The sequence below is a fragment of the Ascaphus truei genome, chromosome 3 (genome assembly GCF_040206685.1).
Source record: "Ascaphus truei isolate aAscTru1 chromosome 3, aAscTru1.hap1, whole genome shotgun sequence".
In the NCBI taxonomy this organism is placed as follows: Eukaryota; Metazoa; Chordata; class Amphibia; order Anura; family Ascaphidae; genus Ascaphus; species Ascaphus truei.
In genome coordinates, this window is record NC_134485.1 from 242776019 (window position 1) to 242800824 (window position 24806).

Below are 24806 nucleotides of genomic sequence, written 5' to 3' on the forward strand. Positions count from 1 at the left end.
CTGCGGATTGTACTCTGGGAATTCCCCAACAGATTGCAGAATCTGCGGATTGTACTCTGGGAATTCCCCAACAGATTGCGGAATCTGCGGATTGTACTCTGGGAATCCTCCAACAGATTGCGGAATCTGCGGATTGGATTGACAGTGCTTAAAAAAAAGAGTTGTGTGTGTGCTGATCTCGCACATTTTAAGTGAAACTTCTTTGTCTTTTGTCACTGTTTGGTCACAAAAATTGTATTTGTAATGGTGAAGTTTTTAATTAATAATCAAAACATAATCAGTGCCAAAACGCTAAGAAATTTGCCTTAGAATGCGAGTTTTAGCTATTTGCACTTCTATATTTATAGTAACTGAATTCCTTGTGTATGTCTGTGTGTCAGTTAGTGTGTGTCAGTCAGTTTGTGTGTGCGTCAGTCAGTGTGTGTGAGTCAGTCAGTTTGTGTCAGTCAGTCAGTCAATGGTAGGAGGTAGTCTGGCACACAAATACTCAGTTTAAATAAGATATCACCTGCCGGTGCCCACAGACAGAAAGGACAGTCGTGCAACATCCCCAGGAGATCACATGTGGAAGGCAAGGTCCAGGCACACGGTCTTCAGTATAACAAGTTTATTTTTGCTGAAATAAACTTGTTATACTGAAGACCGAGTGCCTGGACCTTGCCTTCCAGATCTGTCAGTCAGTCAGTCAGTCAGTCAGAGTGTGTGTGTCAGTGTGTGTGTGTGTGTTATTCTCAGGGTACTGCCCCCCTCTCTCCTGACTCCCCCCCCCCTCCCGGTGGAGGTGCGGAGGTACGGAGACATGCGGAGGGGGGGTCTGTCTGAGCCCCCCACCCAGAGCAGCCCCCACTCTCTCCCACGGCTGTGTCCTGCTGCTGGTGCCTTCTGTTGGAGCCAGCCCTCTAGCGGAGGTACAGGGACGCGGGGGGGAGAGGTGTGCTCTGTGACTCAAAGGGAGGGATCGGTGCCCCTGAAATGAGGGTCTGTGTATGAAAATGGTTGCAATTCCTAAAAGTTTCATACGATATTTTTGTTCAACCCCTTGAATTTAAGCTGAAAATCTGCACTTCTATTGCATCTTGGTTGTTTCATTTCAAATCCATTGTGATGGAGTACAGAGCCAAAATTATGAAAATTGTGTCAGTGTCCAATTATTTCCGGACCTAACTGTATATATTTTTACTTTATAAATGCAAATGTAATTGTACATATAGTAGATAATACAAAAAGGAGAAAGTGGCGGAGCACTGTGAGAACAAGTGGAATTGTACACATTATCTATTGTGGATATACAGAACATATATTTGCTATTAATACCCATATTACTTTCATTTACTTGAATGCTTCCCCCAATTTAAGGATATACTAATCTGCTCCTAATATTCTTTCAATGACTCCTCTACCTAGCTTGCTATTTTGATCATACAGAAATGACATTATGTAATCTACTGTATTACCAATTCTGGATACACCTTCATGAAAATAAATTAATTTTATTATTTACCTTACACCGTCGTTTCCAATTTCTTTTAACATTCTTTTTGTTAATTGCTGCAAAAACAGAATTATTTTATTCTTTGGACTCAATGAGCACACTACAGTATGTTGTTGGCTTCGTATGTATACTGGTTTGGTGTGCTGTCATTACATCTGAACTTGGGCGTGATATTTATTTGACGTCCATTTATACATGGTGGGTTTTTACTGTCCGTTTTTACCTGAGGAAGGGGCTGCATTGCAAACCTCCGATAGAGGTGTGCAATTTTCCTCCCTTCTCTTTAGTGAATATTATATCTAGCCGGTTAAAGGAACACCTGTCCAGAGATACATCAGCATCGTCATATACGCTTCTAATCACGCACAGCGGAGTGCGGGGTAATATAAATATCTGCAGTATGTCTATGAATCAAGAGACACTATATTCCTTTTGTACCCCAAAGTTGAGGATAAAAATGCATTTTCTTTCTGTTTCTGTGTGAAACTGTATCATGCTTTTTTCACCTCATTTGCCCTGTGTACAGTACGTCCTCTTGCTATTTATATACTAAGGCGAGTTACCTCACATATATATTATTTATAACCAGACGTACCAGTTTGCGGCTGCCACTTGTTACTCTTTACATGGGTCAAAAATCTGACTTTAATTTTGAAACGTTTTGGCTCCAGTGATAAAAAGAAAAAAACAGTTGTTATACGATTGCTTATTACCTTATTATTATTTAATCATAATAAATCGCTTCTACCCACAAGAATAATGTCATGTTTACTTATTCCTGTACTGCCTGCCTTTAAAACAAGACTACAAGATGCTGATAATGAAGGGACAGTGGTGGAATAAGATGCTGATAGGTTGCACGTGCCAGGCTGGGGAAGCTGCTGCTCAGGGGGAGAGAGGGAGAGAGGGAGGAGGGACTCCCAGCTTCAATGCAAGGAGAGGGAGACAGGGAGCAGAGAGCTGCCACTGCTCCTGCTGCTGCAGCCACTCAGGAGGGGAGCATCTCCTTGTGTGCTGCCTTGGGAGGACGGCTGACAACAGCAGGGGATACACCTCAAACACCAGGCACAGGCACACAAGAAAGGTAGATTTACTGTGCAATATCTGTCTATCATGATATCAGCTACTGTTGTTAGCATGCACTGTGTGAAGCTGGCTGGAGCTGCCTTGCAGCATTGACATTGCCCCCGGACTATGGACAGCTTTGACCTGGCTCTCCTGCAGGAATGGGACCTCGATGACCTCTGGTGAGTGCACATGGATAGGGTCAGTGTGTGTGACTATTTGTTTTTATTATTATTATTATCCCCGCTCCCTTCCCCGCAGACACTGGTGCTGGTAACGCGAGGTTGAAGTTGCTGCATGCTTTCAGTGGTCTGCTCTGTCCTTGAGGTTGTCTCACGTTGTCCCTCTCCTGTGGTGGTAGTGAGAAATGGGCAGCCCCGGGGGCAGGGAAAGCGCTTTCTAGAAATGCCATTGGTGCCGTAGATGAGCGCGGCTCGCGTGTGCAGGGTGCTTGTAGTTCAGGGCAGCGGCCGGCAGTGGGTGCTGTGCTACTGAAAACGGACGCAAGAGGGCATGATGATCTCCCTCCAACACGTTGGCCACTGAAAGAACTGTATCTGACTTTCCAGCATAATGATACAAATCCAACATCATAGTGGCAGGCTAGGGAAACTGATTAATGATATTACAGGGGACATGTAGTAAGGCAAAAAAGTGGTGCAATTCTTTGGCAAAGTATATGTATTATGTGTTAGAAAGAAAATCGTTGCATTGATATAAGATTTGTTTTTGTATATATCTGGTGCAGTTTGTTATTGCTCCAGAATTGCACCACTTTTCCACTGGTACATGGCCCTCCTGACCCAATACAGTCATTTAACATGCATGTCAGGTAGTTTGCAGCTTGTGTAAGTGAGCAATTTGGCGAGTGGTGGTTACCTGGACCATTAAGAGGAGTTAGAGAGCTGCACCACGCAGTGTTATAATGTAATGTAGAAAGATTTGTACCTTGGGCTGTGATTTCTCTCCCATAAAATAAATCTGTCATATCTTTTTGGCTGAGACATCTCCATAAAATGTGTCAAAAATAAATAAAAGGTAAGTAAATGTGAAAGTGCGTCAAGGTTAACTTTTCAGGAGTTTGACAGAGATGAATTGCTGGTGATCAGGAGCCATCCAATCATCCAGAATCTAAGGTTTAACTCTTACACGTGACCAGTGCACAATATTGGCATAGACTAGACATACAGTAGGCTGAAATATTACTTCCTTATAATTTATTTATGATTATCTGATACTTTTTCCAATTGCATGTTCTGGACTTATAGTAACGTTGAGCGGAAACCCCCCAAATAAATGAGTCTACGTCCCTTTTGCCTGTTGTTGGAAAGTAGTTAGAATTATTTGCAATTTGTGGTATTCTGTATTGGGCCAATGTTTAAATCATTCATAAGGATTGGCATATGTGCGCGTTCTAGTCGCTGAATGGTTGAGCTAAGCACTAACAATTTGTAACACGTTCTACAGCAAATACTGGGGCATAGAATTTGTGTAAGAAGCACACACATCGTGTATCACAGTGTATTGTGCCCTCAGAACCACAACCTCAACAAGGATAATAGCTTATTTCTTTGTGCAGTTGTTTAATAGTATAATGGAATTTGGACATGGACAATATGTTTATAACCATGAACAGATGTGCTGTACATTATACCCATGTGTTCAAAAGTCTGTGATAAATGTGTATTGCAATTAGAGAGGCCTACGCTGATAACAACACATTCTCACATGTGCAGCTGCAACGCTTTCAGCACCGCATTGTCAAGGTCACCAGAAAGAGGAGACACTGCCCATTACAAATCATCATTATAATTTACTAAATGTTCAATTAAAAACGTCATTTTCATCTTAAATGGAGTGATATGAAAGTCAGCAGAATTGTTCACTTAGGAGCAGTAACCCCTTACAGTGCTCTAAGGATTATACCCTCTCCGTCAATGACATCCAGTGTATTTCTTTTCTTCACATCCTATTTTTGGCACTATGATCAGGTTCTGCTGTAATGTTAGTAGACCGATTCTTGTTTCTATTGTGTCTTTTACCTAAAGCGATCCATAATTACTAAGTGGTGGCATAAGACTTACTATGTACAGTGTGTTTCTGCATGGTTCAGAATTACTGTACTTTGAGGCGTGCAGGCAGGTTGCATCGTGTAAACAAAACTTATATGTATTCACAACTCAGTCTGTGTCTGTTATCCCTTGTAGTTTGCACAGTACAACCCTAGCTTAGTGTGTTTTTCTTTGGAAAATAAAATGATGATTGGGAAACTGCTGTGCTGCTGGGAAAACTCATGAGGACATTCACATGTCTCAGGTCCACAAACCACTGCAGCCAGGGATTCTGGGTAATGACATGCCAATGAGCAATCATTAACATGAGAGAAGGAGCGGCTCAGTGAGTAAAGACACTGACTGGCACTGAGTGTGAAGCAGGGGAACCTGGTTCACTTTCCGGTGTCGGCTCCTTGTGACCTTGGGCAAGTCACTTTATCTCCCTGTGCCTCAGCCACCAAAAACATAGATTGTAAGCTCTACTGGGCAGGGACTGTGTCTCTAAAATGTCTCTGTAAAGCGCTACGTAAAACTAGCAGCGCTATACAAGAACAAACTATTATTATTATTAACAGTGTGTCACATTTTGCTTCTTAGGCTGCGGTGCCGCTGAGCTCGCTCATGCTTGGAGAGCGGTGATATCACCAGCTCTCCAAGCATGAGCGATCGGTGTCCTGCAACATTGCTCTCTCTCTCGCTCCTCCCCATTGCTCTCTCTCACCCCCATTGCTCTCCCCCCCATTGCTCTCTCTTTCTCTCTCTCCCCCCCTGCACTCTCTCTCTCCCCCCTGCACTCTCTCCCCCGTCCCCCCTGCTCTCTCTCTCTCCCCCCCCCTGCGCTCTCCCCCCGCCCCCTGCACTCTCTCCCCCCCCCTGTGCTCTCTCTCCCCTGCCCCCCCCCCCCCGCGCTCCCTCTCCCGGCCCCCCTCTCTCTCCCGGCCATCCCCCCTCTCTCCCCCCTTGCTTTCTCTCCCCTCTCTCTCACCCTTCTCCTCTCTCTCCCTTCTCCCCCCTCTCTCTTCTCCCCTCTCTCTCTCTCTCTCCCCCTCTGTCTCCCTTCTCCCCCCTCTCTCCCTTCTTCCCCCCTCTCTCTTTCTCTCTCCCTTCTCCCCCACCACACCACTCCATTTGCCCCCCCACCACCACACAGCAGCACTCCGTTTGCCCCCCCACCACCACACAGCAGCACTCCGTTTGCCCCCCCACCACCACACAGCAGCACTCCGTTTGCCCCACCACTACACAGCAGCACTCCGTTTGCCCCCACCACACAACAGCACTCCATTTGCCCCCCACCACACAGCAGCACTCCGTTTGCCTCCCTACCACACAGCAGCACTCCATTTGCCCCCCCACCACCACACAGCAGCACTCCGTTTGCCCCCACCACACAACAGCACTCCATTTGCCCCCCACCACACAGCAGCACTCCATTTGCCCCCCCACCACACAGCAGCACTCCGTTTGCCCCACCCCTTCTCAGTCCATTTGCCCCCCCCTCTCAGTCCGTTTGCCCTCCCCTCTCAGTCCGTTTGCCCCCCCCCCCCATCTCAGTCCGTTTGCGCCCCCCCCCCCTTCAACTTCTCTCTGCTGAACTCAGTGTTTGTGTTTTGTGTGTGTGTGTGTGACAGCAGGACAGTTAAACACACCCTCTCACTTCCCATTTGTCAGAGCAGGGTCATGTGACACTACTCTCAGCACGAAAGTATCTCTCCCTTGTCTCCCCAAGCAGAACGCTTGGGAGAGCGTGTGTGCAAGCGCATGAGCGCGCGAGCACAGCGGGAGAGTGGATGTGCTGATCCACATTGAAGAAGGTAAGTGCGCCAAGCACCAAGCGCATAGCGAGCACAGCGCCAGCGGGGACTCAGCCTTATCCATATTAACTTAAACACCTATGCGCTTATGCCTGCCACATTACACAGCTATTTTCAGCACACCCTGGTACAAATAAGTGCATAGTCAGTAAACCTGCTCGCAGACCTTTTGGCTCTCATCAGTGTCAGGATGGTTATTGACCTTGCAATGTGAAGCTGGAAGTGGCTACAAACCAGGTAGACAAAGGGGTAGATCCTCAGAAGTCCGTTAATTGTTTTATCTCTGTTACTGCATATCCACAAAGGTGATTAGCATTGCGATGCCTTCGCATTAAGGAGACAAACATTGCATGGACTCATTTTGACGGCCGTTAGGCTTACTGTTGTGCAAATCATATGCCAACGAGCCATTAACCTAACATCGCATATCCTCAAACCTACGTTAATGTTAGCGCATGGAAAAAACGCTACTATAATTACTGTATGTGAAAGCAAAATCTGCTGTTACTAACATCCAGTCCATGTTTATCATAGTGTTATTTTTTGGAATAGCCTACAAGCAATGTACTGAGCATTTACTTAACCCTTTACAAAAAAGTTAGATGGATATATTAGGGATCATATAAATGTCTATAACACATAAACTATAGTATGGTTCTTAGTGATTAAAGTGAATGTAGGATATGTTTGTGTGACCTAATCTTATACTATATTAGTGAAAGCACTGTATGTTTGCCTGCCTGGATGTCCGGTGTCCCTAGGGGAAATCTCATTGGTCCCTTGGCCCGCCAGCCCCCGCACACCTCTCATTGGCCTGAGGCGGAGTGACGGGCCAAAGGACACACAGGGACACACACACACACAGGGAACACAGGGACACACACACACACAGGGAACACAGGGACACACACACACAGGGGGGGACACACAGACACACACACACACACACACACACACACACACACAGGGACACACACACAGGGACACACACACAGGGACACACACACACAGGGACACAGGGACACACACACACAGTGACAGACACACACACACACACACTGTTACATACATTAGCGGGGCTCACAGTGTTAGCAGCACCCGCGCGCACCTCCTCCTCTCCCCGTGTCTCCCGCGCTTTCACCCCGACCCCCCCCTCCCCCGGCGCCGCTACAGTCAGCGGGACACACACACTATTATTACCCCTTCAGCGCCCCCCCCCCCACCCAGTGTCAGCGGCCGTGCGAGACCCCCCCTCTATATCTCCCACCTCTCCCCCCCACACACATATACATGCCCCAACCTCCCCGACGCTACAACTCACCCCTCCCCGGCGGGGGAACAGCCAGTGGCCAGGCAGGCTGCCTTGCGGCGCCGAGTGCCCAAGATGGCGGCGCCCGGGACACAGCGGGGGAGCGGCCACAACACGCTGCCTCCCGCCTCAGATCCACGTGGGACCTGCCGGATGGGTGAGTGAGCGGCCTTCACCTCCCCTCCACCCCCCCTTCACCTCCCCTCCACCCCCCCCCCTCCCCTCCAGTGTCAGTGTCTCCCCGATACCCCCCCCCCCCCGGCGCCGCTACAGTCAGCGGGGGAGCGAGCGAGCGCCCGGGACACAGCGGGAGAGCGGCCACAACACGCTGCCTCCCGCCTCAGATCCACGTGGGACCTGCCGGACTGGTGAGTGAGCGGCCTTCACCTCCCCTCACCCCCATCACCCCCTTTCACCTCCCCTCACTCCACTTCTCCCTTCCACCCCCCTTCACCTCCCCCCCTCCACCCCCCCTTCACCTCCCCTCCACCCCCCCTTCACCTCCCCTCCACCCCCCCCCCCCTTCACCTCCCCTCCACCCCCCCCTTCACCTCCCCTCCACCCCCCCCCTTCACCTCCCCTCCACCCCCCCCTTCACCTCCCCTCCACCCCCCCCCTTCACCTCCCCTCCACCCCCCCCCTTCACCTCCCCTCCACCCCCCCCCCTTCACCTCCCCTCCACCCCCCCCCTTCACCTCCCTTCCACCCACCCTTCACCTCCCTTCCACCCCCCCCTTCACCTCCCTTCCACTCCCCCCCCTTCACCTCCCCTCCACCCCCCCTTCACCTCCCTTCCACCCCCCCCTTCACCTCCCTTCCACTCCCCCCCCTTCACCTCCCCTCCACCCCCCCTTCACCTCCCTCCACCCCCCCACCTTCACCTCCCCTCCACCCCCCCACCTTCACCTCCCCTACACCCCCCCTTCACCTCCCCTCCACCCCCCCTTCCCACCGCCTCCCCCCCTTCCCTCCACCTTCCCACCGCCTCCCCCCCCTTCCCACCGCCCCCCCCCCTTCCCACCGCCTCCCCCTTCCCCCCCTTCCCACCGCCTCCCCCCCCTTCCCACCGCCTCCCCCCACCCCTTCCCACCCCCCCTTCCCACCGCCTCCCACCCCCCCTTCCCACCGCCTCCCCCCCCTTCCCACCGCCTCCCACCCCCCCTTCCCACCGCCTCCCACCCCCCCTTCCCACCGCCTCCCACCCCCCCTTCCCACCGCCTCCCTCCCCCCCTTCCCACCGCCTCCCCCCCCTTCCCACCACCTCCCACCCCCCTTCCCACCGCCTCCCACCCCCCGCCTTCCCACCTCCTCCCACCCCCCGCCTTCCCACCGCCTCCCACCCCCCGCCTTCCCTCCGCCTCCCCCTTCCCACCACCTCACCCCTCCCCCCCTTCCCACCACCTCCCCCCCCTTTCCACCACCTCCCCCCCTTCCCACCACCTCCCCCCCTTCCCACCACCTCCACCCTCCCCCCCTTCCCACCACCTCCCCCCTTCCCACCACCTTCCCCCTCCTCCCCCTTCCCACCACCTTCCCCCTCCTCCCCCTTCCCACCACATCCCCCCTTCTCTCCCTTTCCACCACCTTCCCCCTCCTCCTCCTTCCCACCACCTCCCCCCTTCCCACCACCTCCCCACCACCTCCCCCCTTCTCCCCCTTTCCACCACCTCCCTTCTCCCCCTTTCCACCACCTCCCCCCTCCTCCCCCTTCCCACCACTTCTCCCCTTCCCCCCCCCGCTCCCCTTCCCCCCCCCCTCCGCTCCCCTTCCCCCCCTCCGCTCCCCTTCACCCCCCCTCCGCTCCCCTTTCCACCCCCCCCTCCGCTCCTCTTCCCCCCCCCCTCCACCTCTTTTTCCCCTTTCCCCTCCCACTCCCTCCCACACTTCCACCCCCTCCTCTAACCCTTCCCCCCCCTCCTCTAACCCTTCCCCCCCTCCTCTAACCCTTCCCCCCCTCCTCTAACCCTTCCCCCCCCCTCCTCTAACCCTTCCCCCCCTCCTCTAACCCTTCCCCCCCCCCTCCTCTAACCCTTCCCCCCCCCCCTCCTCTAACCCTTCCCCCCCCCCTCCTCTAACCCTTCCCCCCCCCCTCCTCTAACCCTTCCCCCCCCCTCCTCTAACCCTTCCCCCCCCCTCCTCTAACCCTTCCCCCCCCTCCTCTAACCCTTCCCCCCCCCTCCTCTAACCCTTCCCCCCCCCCTCCTCTAACCCTTCCCCCCCTCTAACCCTTCCCCCCCCTCCTCTAACCCTTCCCCCCCTCCTCTAACCCTTCCCCCCCCTCCTCTAACCCTTCCCCCCCTCCTCTAACCCTTCCCCCCCTCCTCTAACCCTTCCCCCCCCCCTCCTCTAACCCTTCCCCCCCCCTCCTCTAACCCTTCCCCCCCCCCTCCTCTAACCCTTCCCCCCCCCCTCCTCTAACCCTTCCCCCCCCCCTCCTCTAACCCTTCCCCCCCCCTCCTCTAACCCTTCCCCCCCTCCTCTAACCCTTCCCCCCCCCTCCTCTAACCCTTCCCCCCCCCTCCTCTAACCCTTCCCCCCCCTCCTCTAACCCTTCCCCCCCCTCCTCTAACCCTTCCCCCCCCTCCTCTAACCCTTCCCCCCTCTTCCACCCCTTGCCCCCCTCCTCCACCCCTTGCCCCCCTCCTCCACCCCTTGCCCCCCTCCTCCACCCCTTGCCCCCCTCCTCCACCCCTTGCCCCCCTCCTCCACCCCCTCCTCCCCTTCCCGCCGCCCTTCGCCTTCATGCCCGCCTTACCGCCTCCCCACCCCCGCCTCTGCCTTTCACCCGCCCTTACTCCGGCCGCCTCTTCCTTTCACCCACCGCCTCACAGCCGCTGCACGCACTCAACAGACACCCGCCACACTCGACACATACCTGCCGCCACACACACCTGCTGGCTCCCGCCCCTACGCACCGACATCACTGACCCACCGCCTCACACCCTAGCAGGACCCCCACTCACAGACAGCACTCACAACCCACGCACCACCCGCCGCCTCACACCCTAGCAGGACCCCCACTCGCACACAGCACTCACAACCCACGCGCCACCTGCCGCCTCACACCCTAGCAGGACACACGACTCAGATTTTTACATCACTTATGCCACCAAAATATACATTGTACTGTGGTGTGGTTACAATAAACCATTTTTATACAACATCGTATTACATTTTCTTCCATCTTTCTTTTCAATATTATTATCCAACCTTTACAACAAACAGTCACCTATTGTGCCACGATTTATAAATAATACTACCTATTACGCATTTACATCCCGGGCAACGCCGGGTCTCTCAGCTAGTATGGTATATAATCTTAACTGTAGTAAGTATGGGTGTACAATAATGTTTACAAAATACACACAGAATACTGCATGCACGCCAAAATATAAGGTAACAAAAGCCACACCAAATGGTGTGTGCTAGCGGTGCACCAGGGAAAAGAGTAATGTACCAACAACAAAAAAGATTACAATAATGGAACCACACACTCTGACGCACGTCTTGACAACGGTCGTCTTCTGGGAGTGATACAATAATGTTTATTCATATTATAAAGAACTGGGAGACAAAAATATCCCTGTTATAAGCACTCTTGATGAACCGCTACAATAATAATTAACTTTTCAAAAAGTACAATTAAAATAAATGAAGGAAGAATACTATAAATAACAAAAAAAATTTAAAACATTTAAAAGTTTTCCATATCATAACAATAATTGCATTAGCTTTTAGATAATGCATATCAGTAACACGTCTAACGTATGCGTGTTATTTGGAACGCACGTTAAAGGTTAACCAATGTGCATGTGCAGTGTATTGGTTAATGCGTCACTGCTCCTCCTTAATAACGCTGCTACTTTTACTAATGGCAGTTATTTTTGCATCTCATTAGCTTTCAGGATACCCTTTTAAATGAGGGGGAAAGAATGAGCGTTACCTTTTTAGGTAAAGGCCGTTATTAGCACAAATTTAACAGACTTCTGAGGATCTACCCCAATGTAAGTGACAGTGAGTAAAAAAGTGACTAAAACCCTCCACCACACAGCATACAGTAAAGATAAAAACAAACTAATTTAAGAGCACATTCACTTGTCTAACAGGGAAACAAACCTGCTTTTCCCTGTAGTCACTAGAATGTCACAGAGGCTGAGAGCAAACACTATGCCCAAAATGTGGCCTTCCTGCAGTTACCTGATTGTACTACGGATGTGTTGAGGTGGCACTCTGTTTTCTTTTAAGTCCTGATATGATTATGTTTGTGTTTTTGTGTATATTTTGTTTTGATTTTTGAATTTATGTATACAATATGCTCTTTTTTTCACAATATTTAAGTTAAATGGCAATATTCAGTAATGCTAATCTCAGTCCTGTTCTATCGAGTGCTGGGGGTCAATAGTAGCCTTAGGTAAGGGAAAACCGGGCAACTGTCCAGGGCCCCATGCTGTAGCGCAGCGGTGCGCAAACTCCCCCCCTGGGGGGCGCGAGATTAACTGCAGGGGGCACAGGGTTTACAGAGGCCCTGTGCGCTTCCCAAAGGCGCTTAAATTAAGTGCTGTGGAAGCGGCGAAGGCCCCTGTAAACCTTACTTACCATGGTTCAGCCGGCATCTGGAGGCGCATTGCCATGGCAGCAAATGAAGCCGCGGGGTCATGTGATGTTGCGTTACTATGGCAACGTGACGTCATGACGCCCAGACGCCGGGAACCACAGTAGGGAGGGGGGCACGCGGAGAGCAGGACAGCCGGCAGGGGGGTGCAGGGGGAAAAGATTGCCCTCTCCTGCTGTAGCGAAACCCCACATTTTGCAAAAGTTAATTATAGTTTATTATAGTTATCAGAAAAGAGGAAAGGTTCTGTTTGGAGTTGCATGAAGGGGAACAGTTTAACTGGATCATCGGGCCTGCAATATACAATTACTATAGGAAGCAGCCGTTTTAAGCTTATTAACAGGTGTAAGCACAAATAATAATGCAAAAAATAACGTGTACATTGACAAGAACGCATGCGTTACCATTATTATCAATTGTGGTGCGATAAATATTGCGTGACCGTGTGTAATAACACTTGCTACTTCTGTATCTAAGGCTGCAGAGAAGATGCTGTAAAGCACAGATAATAGGGATTTGGGGAACTGATGAAGTTATTCACTAAAGTATGGTAGCCCAACAATTCAGTTCAATTTGACATGCTTCACCGAGTGATTCCTTAGGGCCTTTATTTATTTTAATGTTGCCAATTGAAAAATGAATTAACTATTTACCTATTACCGCAAAAGTTACCAATTTGTGATAATAATCAAATTGTTTTAATCTGGGAAAGACTGATGCTTAAATTGTCCATGTTTTTAATGCAATATTTCCCACTAGACCACTTAAATGAAACTCATTTCCAACTCATTGTACAGTAACAGGTACAATCATGTCAGGTCAAAAATAATTTACTTAGATCCAGCATTTAGCTGTATCTGTATCTTTTTTTCTTCTTTCAGCTACAAGGTTTGTCAATTGAATTTTCACTGTGCCCTTGTGTGCCATTTTGCTGAAATTCTACATTAGCATCTAAAAAGTTAGCCTTTAGCTCGCAATAGACTTTGTGGGGAATCAGAAAAAGTGAAGGGAAACACAAAATGGATTTGCCCCCTAAAAGAATTCACTTAAATGCACACCAAACAAGTGTAAAAATTAACTTTTAATAAATTTACTTAAAACATATATTACCAAAGTAATGTGTAATGTGAATTAAAAATATATTAAATCAACGCTATCAAGCAACCATGTCGTCAGTTACAAAATCATACTATCCCAGTTAACCACTTAATGTTGGTGGGATATAGAGGACATAGGATGCTAAGAGTCAGGGTATTAAACCCTCTGGAGCAACGGTGAGACCCAGTGATAGAAGTATATAGATGTACACAAGTGAGTGGCCAATGGATTAAATATCCAGCACCCTTGCTAAATTAGCCAGCGCTGCGCACTATAATGGAGACTTTAGTGTGTTTAAATAAGAGTGCTTGAGTGATAAAGCTGGCACATGCAGTGATAATGTAGTACATACACTGCATCATAAAACTGCCAGACACAGCAGTATTAAGGTGAATTCACAGTGATGAACTGTGAGAACGCCTCACATAGATTGCAAGGAAAGCAGGCACACTCACTATGAAATTAAAGAGATAAATAAATAACTAACTACTGGAGTCTACACAGTTAGAACCAGGAGACTGCAGACACTACATTAAAACAGCTCCAAGTAGGAGACTGACAACATTGCACGTCCAACGCGCGTTTCCCTCCAGCAAAGGAGCTTCTTCAGGGACAAATTTTACTGGGGGAGAGAGGTCTGAACCTTTTTATACCCTTGCAATACCCTAATTGCAAAATCAATAGCTATCAGCTGTTGCACATGCGCAGTGAGCTCGCGCCCAAACTGACTCACTAAAGTACTAAAATGCTAATAAAATGCAGTATCAGAGGAATCCTTGGTATTGTACCTTTATTTAGCCCTTTTCCCATCGTTATCCGGCTGTTGGTAGAGTTTCTAAAGCTATAAATCATATGCGCCGCATAAAGTGTCTAATGCGCGTTGCGCATGCGCGGGAACTTAGATGTAATTTCACTCTGTTATGTATCCATTGCGCGTGCGTGGGGACTTTGAAAATATTTCTATGTTGGTCCGTGCGTATAGCGCATGCGTGGGCACTTAGACATAATTTCACTTCATTCCCAGTCATTGTGCGCATGCGTGGGGACATAGAAATAATTACATACACGCACTTGCATAGTGCGGTTATGCGGTCTGCGCATGCGTGAGAACTTAGGAATTATTTCATTCGGGTATTATTTCATTGCGCATGCGTGAATACTTAGAAATTCTACGCGATTTCTAGCAGTTAGTCTAGCGCATGCGCGGGGACTTAGAAATTATTGTAGTATCTACCCAAACATGGTGCGCATGCGTGGGGACTCGGAATTTAAAGGATACAAACAAATGTACATGGATAACCTTGTAATAAAGCACATGCATAGGGTACTGACTATAGGTAGATGTTATGGGTATATGGGACCTATATTGCATATGTAATATTGGGTGATTGTGCAAATAAAAATGTTAGCAATCCCCCATAAGTATATTGTACTACACAATGTGTCAAATTGCAATGCAGTGGTAGATAAGTCAATTGATTTATTGTCTATACTCATAATATATAGCACATATACACACATTACACAAATATTAAACCCACTGCTGGGTTTACAACTTTAGTCTTATAGTCACTAGTCTAAATAATAATAATGCTATAATCTATTTAATATTACAGTACCGAAAGCTGAAAATTATCATAGTGGACAATGGAAATGACATAACTGGTTATCAGAGAAACCAGTACAATGTATATTCACAATGTTGATAGACATTTGTGGGGAAACTTCATTTTTAGCCTCATGATTAACAAAGGGTACTGCATACCTTGCAGGTTTCTTTGATGATTGAAAGGGTTAAATCAGAAATACATATAACCCTCCCTGCCTGGCTTCCTAGGGTGGTTACATCGGTGTGATGTGTTACCCTGGCTCAGGGTGCTAGATTTAGGCAACTGGTGATGAGGTACTGTAGCAAGGTTGTATAAAACTGGACGCCAGGAACTTTTATAGTACAACTGTCATTTCTTCGTGTGTTCCAACACAGGGACCGCTCATCTACAGCTGAACCCCATTATAACGCAGTGCTTGGGGTTCACATATTGCGACACATTATAACGGGGATCGTGGGGGAATAAATAGCCGCCGTGATCCGGACTTACCCGGAGCAGGGTGCTGGGGATCCGACACCACGGATCAGCCGTCGCGGTAGGGTGGTGGGGGGGGGGGCGGTGTGTGTGTGTGTACGGGACAATCATGGAGAAGCCGTTGACACCAGTTTCCAAATTTCTTCAAAGAGCGAAACCTTGTTCCAATGGCAAGGAAACAGAATATGGGTCTTTCTGCTTCAGCACTCACTCTCCTTCGCAGCCGTTGATACGGACTTCTTCCTCCTGCTCCACTGTGGAGGATCGATCGTTGGGTGCTGGGCAGGCTTATTATAGTGGCGCGTTGTACTCGCTCAATGTCACACCGTTAATAAAACCATCCTAGTGGGGCTGCTGCTTGGTCTGTGACTGCTTGTCAGTTACGAGAGAATTTTGAGACACGCTCCATAACTGTGCTCTAAAAACTGTACTGCTTGTCAGTGACCCCTGCTTGTTGCACAGGTACACTGAAGGTCATTCCGCCACCTATCCGCCACCTTTAGACATGCTGCGTAGCCGTACAGTTCTGCCACCAGAGTGACTATACATATGCACATTAAGTAGAATGGAAGAGACACTGTTGCAGATATAAAGCAGAAGTTCCCATCTTGTTGTCAGAATTTCTTAATCTTTTTTTTTTTTAACCAAAGCTGCTGTTTAGATTAATGCTATAGGAGTACAACTACCACTTCCAACTACAAAAAGAGTACACAAAATATTTGTACAGAAGTTCATTAGTTGCTGCTCAGCTGTCATGTAATTGCTTTGAAAGTCTCCAGCTGACTAAGATTTCACAGCAATAGTTTTAAAAATGTATGCCCAAAAGCCCAACTTCAAAAACCACGACAAGCATGCTGATCATCCATGGTCGCAGTGACAGGGTCTTAATTAGAACATGCATTTAAGCGGTTTTTTTTTTTTTTTTTTAACTTCAAGTCTACATAACATGTACGTGCTACAGGATTTCACAATTGGGTATGAAAATATATATGTGATGCTTTAAACTGTGTTTGTATTCGCGTCTATAGAGTGCTACCCGTCTTCCAGCACAACCCGTTTATAGAAATGCAGTATAAGAAATGCTTTTGTATTTCTCAATTCCATCAACATTACTCCTTTTCACTGTCCCTCATCGATGGGTATTACTACATGCTTTACGGTCACCCCTTTTGCTTAACTATCGGCACTTACATCCTATGCTCATTTAGCTGTTATAACTACCACATATTTTCCTGGGTCGCGTCCACAGGCTGCATGGTGGTGCCGGGGGAAAGAAAGGTAGGAGATGTTCGGGAGCCATGCTCAGACCGCGTTATAAGCAGATCTGCGTTTTAGCGGATCGCGCTATAATGGGGTTCAGCTATATATCTTCATATTGTACATGTTTTTCATTCAACGACATACACAACTACTTTTCTTCCATCAGTGCCCACTCATAACACTCGATTGGAGGTACTCTGACTTAGTTGCTTATGCAGTTGTGGGACCCGGCCCTCCTTGCCTCTCGGGAACCAATTAACCCTCTTACAAAGGCCCCGTTCTCTTTCCCGGCAATCAGTTTCATTGCTGTGGGGAAGAGCGCGGGCCTATCGGGCGGTAGTTACCCTACTGGGTGACAAAGGTTGGCGGTGTTGTTCTGTTGAACAAGGTGGATTATAGGAATAAAGCAATCAGACTTTTGTCAGATTCTTCATCCTATATGATTTTGAAAATAGACCCTACATTGAACTACAATCAGAAACTTACATTATTATTATTATTGCAGGCTTATAGGGATCAGATTCTTGCGAATCAAGAGTTGAGATATATTTTTATTACAGAACCTTCCCAAAAAACTAAAGAGTTTAGGGGAAAGACACCTCCTGTGGCGCTGAGGAAAGGTTGGGATATGGTTGTAGACAAAGTTCCTTTCTGGATAGATTCCCTCAAGAGAAAAAGAAAAAACAAGCATACACACTGCAATAGTGCATTACCCAGGGACAACTAGGATATATAAAGAGAGCACTTTTAATACATGTTAAAATACACAATAAAATGCAATGAATTACACAATAAAATGCAATGAATTACACTAAAAAAAAAAAACTATCTGTGCCTTTGCATAAGAACCAGATGTCTTGAAACTTGCTCCGCTTTAGGTAAAATTGGAAACCTACTCACCAAAAGTGACTAGGACTTAAGCGTTATTGAATTGGTCTTGTCAGCAGGTGAAACCGCTTGTTGTGGGGTGAGATTGCGTCAGTCAACGGAAGAGAATCTCCTTCTTTGCTCGGGAGTCTGCTTGCTGCTATCTGCTTGCTGCTTTCTCCCAGAGTTCGGCCGATCAACTCTTCCTGTGACGTCACCGCTTGTGCTCCACAGCTACGGTGTCCCTGTGATGCCAAAAGACCTCCTACGCGTTTCGAAACTCCAAATGGTGGGTTTCTTTGTCAGGGGTCGTTCTTTGTGATAATGGGAAATGGTAACACCATGCAAGTAGAAGTCAACCTCTTTCTTCTTCAATTTGATGAGATCATTAAATACATCCGATGGTTTGTCAGGTCCAAATACAGTTTGTATATCATCAGTATATCTTATCTGTGCGATTTCAGTATCTGAGAAACTCACTGTATCAGAGATACCTGTGAATATGCCAGCCACATCATCAGACTCCTCCATAAGTCACCAATAAAAATGTCAATAATAGCACTAAATGAAGGCATGCGATAACCGCTTTAACATCAAAAGCACCTATACGACAGCGTCTAGCTTCATCAGACGCAGCATTTTACAACACACCCACATTTTAGCCAAAGACAAACAAATTGGACAATTTTTTAAGGATCCTCCTCGTTTCTGTTATCGTAGAGGTCGCAATTTGGGAGACTTCCTCACACAAGCGGATCCACGTTCCAAATATGGCAAAAAGCAGTCCTGGCTGACTAGACCAGTGGGAGTTCATAAATGCCGGGGATGTGTCAATTGCCAATACATGGTTCTTGGAAAAAGCTATCCACATCCTCATCATGGATATCGCATTAATATCAAAGACTTTTTGAATTGTGATTCGAAATATGTGATTATTTCATCAGGTGCCCTTGTGGGCTCTATTACATTGGCAAGACTATAAGGATGCTAAAGGAACGACTCAGTCTACATCGGTCTGCCATAAGGAAGGCACTGGCAGACACAGATAATAAGGAAGACTTTACTCAACAACCGGTGGCTCGTCACTTCAAAGAAAAACAGCACAGTCTCGCTACTCTACGGTGCATGCCAATTGCGCAGGTCCGATTGTCCCCTAGGGGTGGAGATCGCAACAAAGCTCTCCTTCAATTGGAGGCGAGAACCAGCTACAAACTGGACACATTAAGTCCACGCGGATTGAACAAAGACCAAGCGTTGAGCTGTTTTCTCTGACCAACTCACCAAGATAGTGACGGTTCCACACCAGGTGACTTTTGTCCCCTTGAGTTCTATCATCAGGCGAGCTGTTTCCTTCTTTCAATGGATTGACCCAATCAACGACTCATCTGCATTAGGTGACTTTTCGTCCCCAGGATTCGAGTCATTTGGACGGGATTATATTCTGCATAACGTCCTTATACGTTTTCCTGTACATCATAGGATTCTTTTTGTCTCCAGCACAGGAACGACACTATGGATTGGATAGCTTCATTTACTGTTGCTTACCTATCTTGCATGTATGGATGCCCTGAACTCTTATCGCCACCGATGGTCCTCTAACCAGCAGGGGTGTACATGGTACCTCGTTACTAATTAATGATTATGTTTTTATCACCAATATGATTATAACATTTTGCCTTCACAGGAACTAGTGACAGGTTGTACCATGTCTCTAGCTACTATACTGGATGCTGGATTTTTGACTCTTTGCAGTTATTATGCAATATGGACTAATTAGCTAATTGCTTTTTTGATATCCTGTATGACATGTCTATATGGAACCATTGCCACTAGTTTTGACTGACTCTTGAGCTTGATCCTATATATTTAGTATCTGATTGTGCGCCTGATTACTAAGGTGCAATTAACTACATTAACTGCCAATCAAGTCCTATAGAGTGACCAATCTATTCTGTGTGCCATTTCTGTCATGCATGGTCTGCCTCTTACCTAATGAAGCCACACCAGTCAGGTCATTAGTTTGTATGTTGTTTTATTTATGTATGCATATTTTCATTTAGCCAGTGCATCTCAGTATATATATGTTCACATTTGTTGGGTATCACTGTACTGCACTTTAATATTGGTGTTGTTGTTTGTGCCGCATTTTTTTCATGCTTAATTCATTGCATTGACCAGCCCATGATGTTATTAGCCAATGTTGCTAGTTTTTTACCATTATACAGCATTAGGCATTTACATATGCCTTTATTCTGCCCATTGAGGCTTATCCCCTTCTTCCTTGACTACAGCCTTTTGTCACACACAGTTTAACAACTGTCTATGTGCTACCACATTAGTTAGCAATCATCACGATCACCATCTAGGCTCTGAGAGACTCAGATCGCGAAGGACCATAATGTCTGCAGTTGCGCTTATTATTTATTTAATTCCCACGGTTCGCGCACGCGCAATGGCTATTTTGTTAGCTTACATGAGTTACACTCTCCCTTCACCAGCTCACGGCTCGCGCATGCGCAGATAAGCGTTTTATGGTTACATGCGCCCCCCCCCCTGGCTCTGAGACACGCGACGGAGGCAATTTGACTTATAGCCTATAACCCTTGACCCACGCATGCGCAGTGAGTGTGTTTCACGTGACGGGAGCACCATTGCGTTTCAGTTAACGCCTGATGGTCTGGTTGCAATGGGAGGGTCCTGCATTCAGCATGTAAGTTATTATTTGAATAAAATTATGTGTTGCACCTGTTTGTCATGGTTTGGTAGGGTATTTATATGTGTTCTATTGCACTCTGTTTGTACATCACCATGAGAAAGGTCCCGTGTGGAGGACCGAAACGTTGAATATGATGTCTCACTAAATACAATTTTTTTTGACAACCTCGTGGAGTGCTGCCTCTGATATTCACTCACACGGTATCGTATTGCCTATTTTGTTCAAACAGGATTTGCACCCACCTTGATTTACCTGACGGAGTGCCTTGTTCTCATTTATTCACTATATATATATATATATATATATATATATATATATATATATATATATAATCACTGTCTCTAGGTGTTGGAATAGGGCAGCTATGGGACTTTCCAGCATACAGAGAGTTAATTTCCCTAGAGAAGTCAGCAGCAGCTGCAAACTAATTGGGCAGGCTGAACTCCTGATTGCACATGGAGTTTTAAAAGTCAGGAATTGACTACACAGAGAGAGATATACCAAAGAAAGAAAGTACTCAGTTTAAGTTAGCACTCAAATATCAGTAATGATGAATGTCAATATTAAAAAATAATCTTTATTAGAATACTTATGATTAAAATAAAGATTATTTTTAATATTGACATTCATCATTACTGATACTTGATTGCTAACTTAAACTGAGTACTTTCTTTCTTTGGTATATCTGTTGCACATTTCTCAGTACAGCACCGTATCTACATTACTAACTATACACTATTAGCTGAGCAGGGGTTTCCTACTACTTTCCCTTTTCCCTCCCCCCTCATACCCGCGGTATATACACAGAGAGAGAGACTGCTATTCCCAGAGAAGGGGGACAGAGAAGAGTTCTCCCCAGCTGTGGAAGCTGGCACAGTCTCCTAGGTCCGCTGGACTGTGGTCGTGGAGCCTGATGGGACTGCTTAGGTTGTTAAAACCCAGGAAGAAGAAGGACGGACACGAGACCGTGCTGAAGCGGGATGTCCGGTCCTTAACATTGGACTTACAGAGGAGAGATTCTCTGAGCTCTCGTGCGGCTGAGCTCCCCTAGGAGGGAAGGACGCGAGACTGTGCTGAAGAAGGGAATGTCCGGTCCATAGTAATGGAACTACAGAGGAGAGATTCTCTGAGCTCTTGTGGGGCTGAGCTCCCCTAGGAAGGAAGGACGCGAGACCATGCTGAAGCGGGGACGTCTGCTCCAAACCCTGGAATAACAGATAAGAGAAACACTATATTGCTGTGTGCAGAGACTGTAAATGTTTAGCTGCAATAGTACCTGTTTTGGGGGTGGTTACCAGCTTAGCTGTCCATCCAGTCAGTAAGGGTTGAAGTTGCATGTGTAGTTAGTCTCCTAAGAGGAGTAGGCGTTTATTTTATGATTTTATTTTACTTAAAGGGACGGTGGGCCTGTTAGTATATTATTTATCCTTGCAAATAAACCCCATATAGAGAAATACTACATTTCCTGTCTTAATCTGGGACATAAGATCCTACGCTGTGACGGAGACATCACAATATATACTATTTAGCTTGTTAGTAAAATCTAAAGTGCTACGTCTAAAAACATAATAAGATGACAATTCTTAAAATAGGGTGTACTGTGCATTTCAATAGGGGCGCCCTAACCTCTGTATGCAGTGATAAAAATATAAATCACAATAAACATAAAATATTACAACGATTGAAAGTGCTCAAATACAACCGTGCAAAAACAGTGAAATATGCTGTAAAAGTCCTCAAATGTCCAAAAGTTGTATGAATACTGGAACCAGCCGTTGCTCAGCACATGGAATGAAATAAATGAAAAAACAACATAGTGTGATATTGCTATGATATACAGCACATATAATAATGCTATGGAACCTATAACCATATATCAAAAAAAACAAAAACTAAAATCATAAAAATGGATTAAGCAAGCACTAAAAATAGATAAAATGACTATTTATTACAAAGACAAAAAAAACTAGAAGCTAAAAATGAACAAATAGACATCAATCACTCTGCATCCGGCATCTATCTGTATCCTACGTGATACAGATAGATGCCGGATGCAGAGTGATTGATGTCTATTTGTTCATTTTTTGACAACTTTTGGACATTTGAGGACTTTTACAGCATATTTCACTGTTTTTGCACGGTTGTATTTGAGCACTTTCAATCGTTGAAATATGTTATGTTTATTGTGATTTATATTTTTATCACTGCATACAGAGGTTAGGGCGCACCTATTTTCTGTTTTTTCTATGGTTTATCACTTGCTTTGGGTAGTCAGTGTTTTTTAGGAGGCAGCCCAGGATATTTAACTCACCTACATTTTTGATAGAGAGTTTATTGTATATACAATTTTATATCAAATAGCGCTACACAGTTCACACTTTTTTTCACTGTGCATTTCAAGGTATCTTTTATTGAAAAAATGTAAAGAAATAATCAGAAGTGTATATAACTTCGTTGCAGACTCTATCAGAAGTAAAGGGAATAAAAAGGCTTTCCTGTCCAAGCCACAATACTTCTTTACACATTCTACGCTAATGAGCAGGATCCCATAAAAACAATAAAGTCTCAAATATTATGCTAGCAATTTGATGAAGACCGTATATGAAATGACATTTGTTATCGCTTCATAAAAAATTGGTGGTGTAATATAAAATGAAAGCATTTTATTAGTCCCTTTTATAGTAGTGAGAACAAAATGTATTGCTACAGATACTGTAGCCTAACATCCTATCAAAACGAAATGGTCCAAGAGTAGCTGCTGTGTACTCATCTCTAGAAGCCAAGTCACTATTTTGAAGTATAAATTGTTGTAGGTGAAATTGGTAGCCACGTTGAATAAGTGATATTTATGAGTACAAGCTTTGAGGGCCACACAAGTGGTCTTAGTTCTACAGATCTGAAAGCTTGCCAATAAAGAAACTGTATGGATTGCTGCGGAGGTGGGCAGCCAACATGGCCGCCTGATTTAAGCTACCTGCTGCCATGTACAACCTTATTCTCTGCCCACTCTTTTAACGTTAGTGAAGGCGTTTGGGTCAGATGCTAAACTGTGTCTCAAATAACTACCTAGTCTAAGCCAGTGTCTCAAAGAGGACTACCTAGTCTAAGCCTGGGCACAAATCTCACCCTGTCTTACTCGTCAAAGTCCATAGCTTCAATAGATTGCGGCCTGGGTATCCACGTGGGGGGTGAAGTTTATTTTTGTTTGCTGAAATTGTCTACTGAAAAGTTATTCCTGCTAATTTATGTTGGAGTTTTGCTAAATAATTAAGAACTATATATATTTTTTTTAATACAATTTCTGGTGCCCTTTTGCTTACTCCTGCTCTGCTTATTACCCTGCCCAAGAACTTAATAGAAAGAAAAATGGTGTACACGGGTGCTTCTAATGAATTTATCTCTATATAGAGCAAAGATAACATAAGTGCAATTACTTTTCAATAGATGTATACATATAAGTCCAGTGAAAAAACCTATATAAATTTGTGCAACCTTCACCAAACAGTGAGAAAAAAAGGTAAATGTGTAGCAGCTCAACCCTAGAATTGGCCTGTTCTCTGGCCCAAGATGCAGTCTCATTGTCAGGTTAGGGGAGCGCATAGAGAACTTTGTGGTATATATGTGAAATATAAAAATAATGGTGTAGCCAGTAGTATACAAGTGAACTTCTAACTGTAAGAATGACGAAGCTCCGGCGAAATGCGTTGAATCACCACTGGAGACTTGAAGATCAGAGCCCTGGCAGCCGAATGACCGGGCTATAGCTACATCCACCCTGAAGTGACGACAACACCGGAAGTGGCACATGTGGAACTCAGCGGGCAGAGACCACCAGAACGGCGGAGCGCCAGACACCTCTGACCAAGTTCTCTCCCACGAACCACAATTTTGTATGAAATGTGCGTGAAATACTTTTGCACTTTACATCTGTTCAATACATTATTTTAGATATACTACACCATTGAGTGTCTCTCCTATTTTTTCCGATCGGCACAGGATACCAGCACACAAACTCTTGAAGAGGAATACCATCTTGCTCCCATCAAAGAGAGGTGGATCTCTGATATGCCTATATACCCACCTAAAATCTGTGAATGGGATTAACACATTTTACAGTTATAAGTTCACCTGTATACTACCGGCTACACCATTATTTGTATTTTTCTATTTCACATATATACCACAAGGTTCTCTATCCGCTCCCCTTACCTGGAAGACAACTAGAACTTAATAACCTGGTGGGCAATATCCCTAAGCAAGTCAGCATCTACACTGGCCCACTGACTGGCTAGGCTAGATGTACGATTGGGGGGAGGACACAGAGGAGGGCCTAATGAGGGCAAACCAGCTCCATGACATCACTGGCACGCCCTAGACACACCTCCGACGGCATGTCCGAAAAATGCACCCGCTTCACGCAGATGACGTCATGGAC

At 46.3% G+C, this 24806-nt stretch overlaps 1 protein-coding gene across 2 annotated transcripts in view; it reads left to right on the forward strand.

Moving 5' to 3' along the window:
* Positions 1-2428: 2428 nt before the first annotated feature.
* The window catches only part of AFF3 (ALF transcription elongation factor 3), a 508712-nt gene continuing 486334 nt past the window's right edge, over positions 2429-24806 (forward strand). The window contains exon 1 of one of the 2 annotated variants that reach the window (XM_075590476.1): positions 2429-2576. Coding sequence is in view for 1 of the 2 variants with exons in the window: in XM_075590475.1 (XP_075446590.1) it covers positions 2687-2739 (53 nt within the window). In the remaining variant the exon portion in view is untranslated. Of the gene's footprint in view, positions 2740-24806 lie in introns of both variants that reach the window. The other variant, XM_075590475.1, reaches the window with a different exon arrangement.